The following is a 2,500-nucleotide window of genomic DNA, read 5'->3' on the forward strand; positions in this document are numbered from 1 at the left end:
AGAAAACAGAGGGATCTAGGACACAGACAGTCAGGAGGCAGATGGATCCAGGACACAGACAGTCAGGAGGCAGATGGATCCAGGACACAGACAGTCAGGAGGCAGATGGATCCAGGACACAGACGCTCAACAAAAGCAGCAGAACGCACCTCCGATCCTCATCTACCGACTCAATTCAGCTGGTGCAAATTAGAGATGGTGGAGGACAGAGGACTCACAGCACCATCAGCACCTTCAGAACCTTCAGAACCTTCAGCACCTTCAGAACCTTCAGCACCTTCAGCACCTTCAGAACCTTCAGAACCTTCAGCACCTTCAACACCTTCAGCACCTTCAGCACCTTCAGAACCTTCAGCACCTTCAGAACCTTCAGCACCTTCAGCACCTTCAGCACCTTCAGAAACTTCAGCACCTTCAGAACCTTCAGAACCTTCAGCACCTTCAGAACCTTCAGCACCTTCAACACCTTCAGCACCTTCAGCACCTTCAGAACCTTCAGCACCTTCAGAAACTTCAGCACCTTCAGAACCTTCAGCACCTTTAACACCTTCAACACCTTCAGCACCATCAGCAGCTTCAACACCTTCAGAACCTTCAGCACCTTCAGCACCTTCAGCACCTTCAGAAACTTCAGCACCTTCAGAACCTTCAGCACCTTTAACACCTTCAACACCTTCAGCACCATCAGCAGCTTCAGAACCTTCAGCACCTTCAGAACCTTCAACACCTTCAGAACCTTCAGCACCATCAGCATCTTCAGAAACTTCAACACCATCAGCACCTTCAACACCATCAGCACCTTCAGCACCACCAGCACCTTCAGAACCTTCAGCACCTTCAACACCTTCAGAGCCTTCAACACCTTCAGCACCTTCAGCACCACCAGCACCTTCAGCACCACCAGCACCTTCAGAACCTTCAACACCTTCAGAACCTTCAGCACCATCAGAAACTTCAACACCATCAGCACCTTCAGCACCTACAGAACCTTCAACACCTTCAGAACCTTCAGCACCTTCAGCACCTTTAACACCTTCAGCACCATCAGCAGCTTCAGAACCTTCAGAACCTTCAGCACCTTCAGAACCTTCAACACCTTCAGAACCTTCAGCACCATCAGCATCTTCAGAAACTTCAGTACCTTCAGCACCTTCAGCACCTTCAACACCATCAGCACCTTCAGAACCTTCAACACCTTCAACACCTTCAGCACCACCAGCACCTTCAGAACCTTCAGCACCTTCAACACCTTCAGCACCTTCAGAACCTTCAGAACCTTCAGCACCTTCAACACCATCAGCACCTTCAGAACCTTCAACACCTTCAGCACCTTCAACACCTTCAGAACCTTCAGAACCTTCAGCACCTTCAACACCATCAGCACCTTCAGAACCTTCAGCACCTTCAACACCTTCAGCACCCTCAACACCATCAGCACCTTCAGAACCTTCAACACCTTCAGCACCTACAGAACCTTCAGCACCTTCAGTACCTTCAACACCTTCAGAACCCTCAACACCTTCAGCCCCTTCAGCACCTTCAGCACCATCAGCACCATCAGCACCTACAGAACCTTCAGCACCTTCAGCCCCTTCAGAACCAGAGCCCCGTAGTTCCTCCCCTCTCCTCCGGACTGGTTCCCATCTGAAACCTCAGCCTCTGGTGCTCCTCAGGGTTCGGTGGTCGGCCATTATCGTTTGTGTGTTTATGTTCCTTGATTATTGTCTGTCCATCTTTACTGTTGTGTTGTGTTACGTCTGTTATTGTCAGAACAGTCGGACGTCTGAATTCAGAGATTAATCCACTGAATTGGCTCCAGGCTTGGGGATTGTACGCCAGTGAAAGTCCTCACAGAGATAGCAAGATAAAGGTGTGTGTGAGGTGGTCTTACGTCTCCCAGACGCAGGCAGGTTCCCAGGCTGTGTATGACGTCCTCAGCCAGGTCCGAATGGTCCGAATCCCAGACCAGCCCGATGGACACGATCTCCGGGGAGTTCATCAGCACCCGGCGGATCCGCAACACCTCCCCACAGTTACTCTGGTGGAGAGAAGGAGCGCAGGTGAGGGGGGGGGCACCATTGTGTCACGGTGTTGTGTGACCACCTCCAGAACCAGAACCACATTCCTTCAGTCAGAACCAAACCGGATCGCTGCGTTTCCTCTCCTGGGCCTTCTGTTCAGAACTGTGTGTTCTGTATCCTTCCTTTGAGTCATGACCCACCACAGAGCCGGGACACACACACACACACACACACACACACACACACGCACACACGCACACACACACACACTCACACACGCACACACACACACACACACACACACACACACGCACACACACACACACACACACACACACACACGCACGCACACACACACACACACACACGCACACATACACGCACACACACACGCACACACTCACACACACCCGCACACACACACGCACACACACACACACACACAAACACACACACACACACTCACACACACACACACG

General features: G+C 51.6%; 1 protein-coding gene across 2 annotated transcripts in view; it reads right to left on the reverse strand.

Annotated features, from left to right (window-relative positions):
- Positions 1-1,364: 1,364 nt before the first annotated feature.
- LOC115251519 (inactive ubiquitin carboxyl-terminal hydrolase 54-like) overlaps positions 1,365-2,500 on the reverse strand; it is a 22,138-nt gene continuing 21,002 nt past the window's right edge. For both annotated transcript variants that reach the window (XM_029844057.1, XM_029844063.1), the window contains one exon: positions 1,365-2,038. In XM_029844057.1, the coding sequence (XP_029699917.1) occupies positions 1,790-2,038 (249 nt within the window). In that variant the 3' untranslated portion in view covers positions 1,365-1,789. The remainder of the gene's footprint in view (positions 2,039-2,500) is intronic.

The sequence above is a fragment of the Takifugu rubripes genome, chromosome 1, assembly GCF_901000725.2.
Source record: "Takifugu rubripes chromosome 1, fTakRub1.2, whole genome shotgun sequence".
NCBI lineage: Eukaryota > Metazoa > Chordata > Actinopteri > Tetraodontiformes > Tetraodontidae > Takifugu > Takifugu rubripes.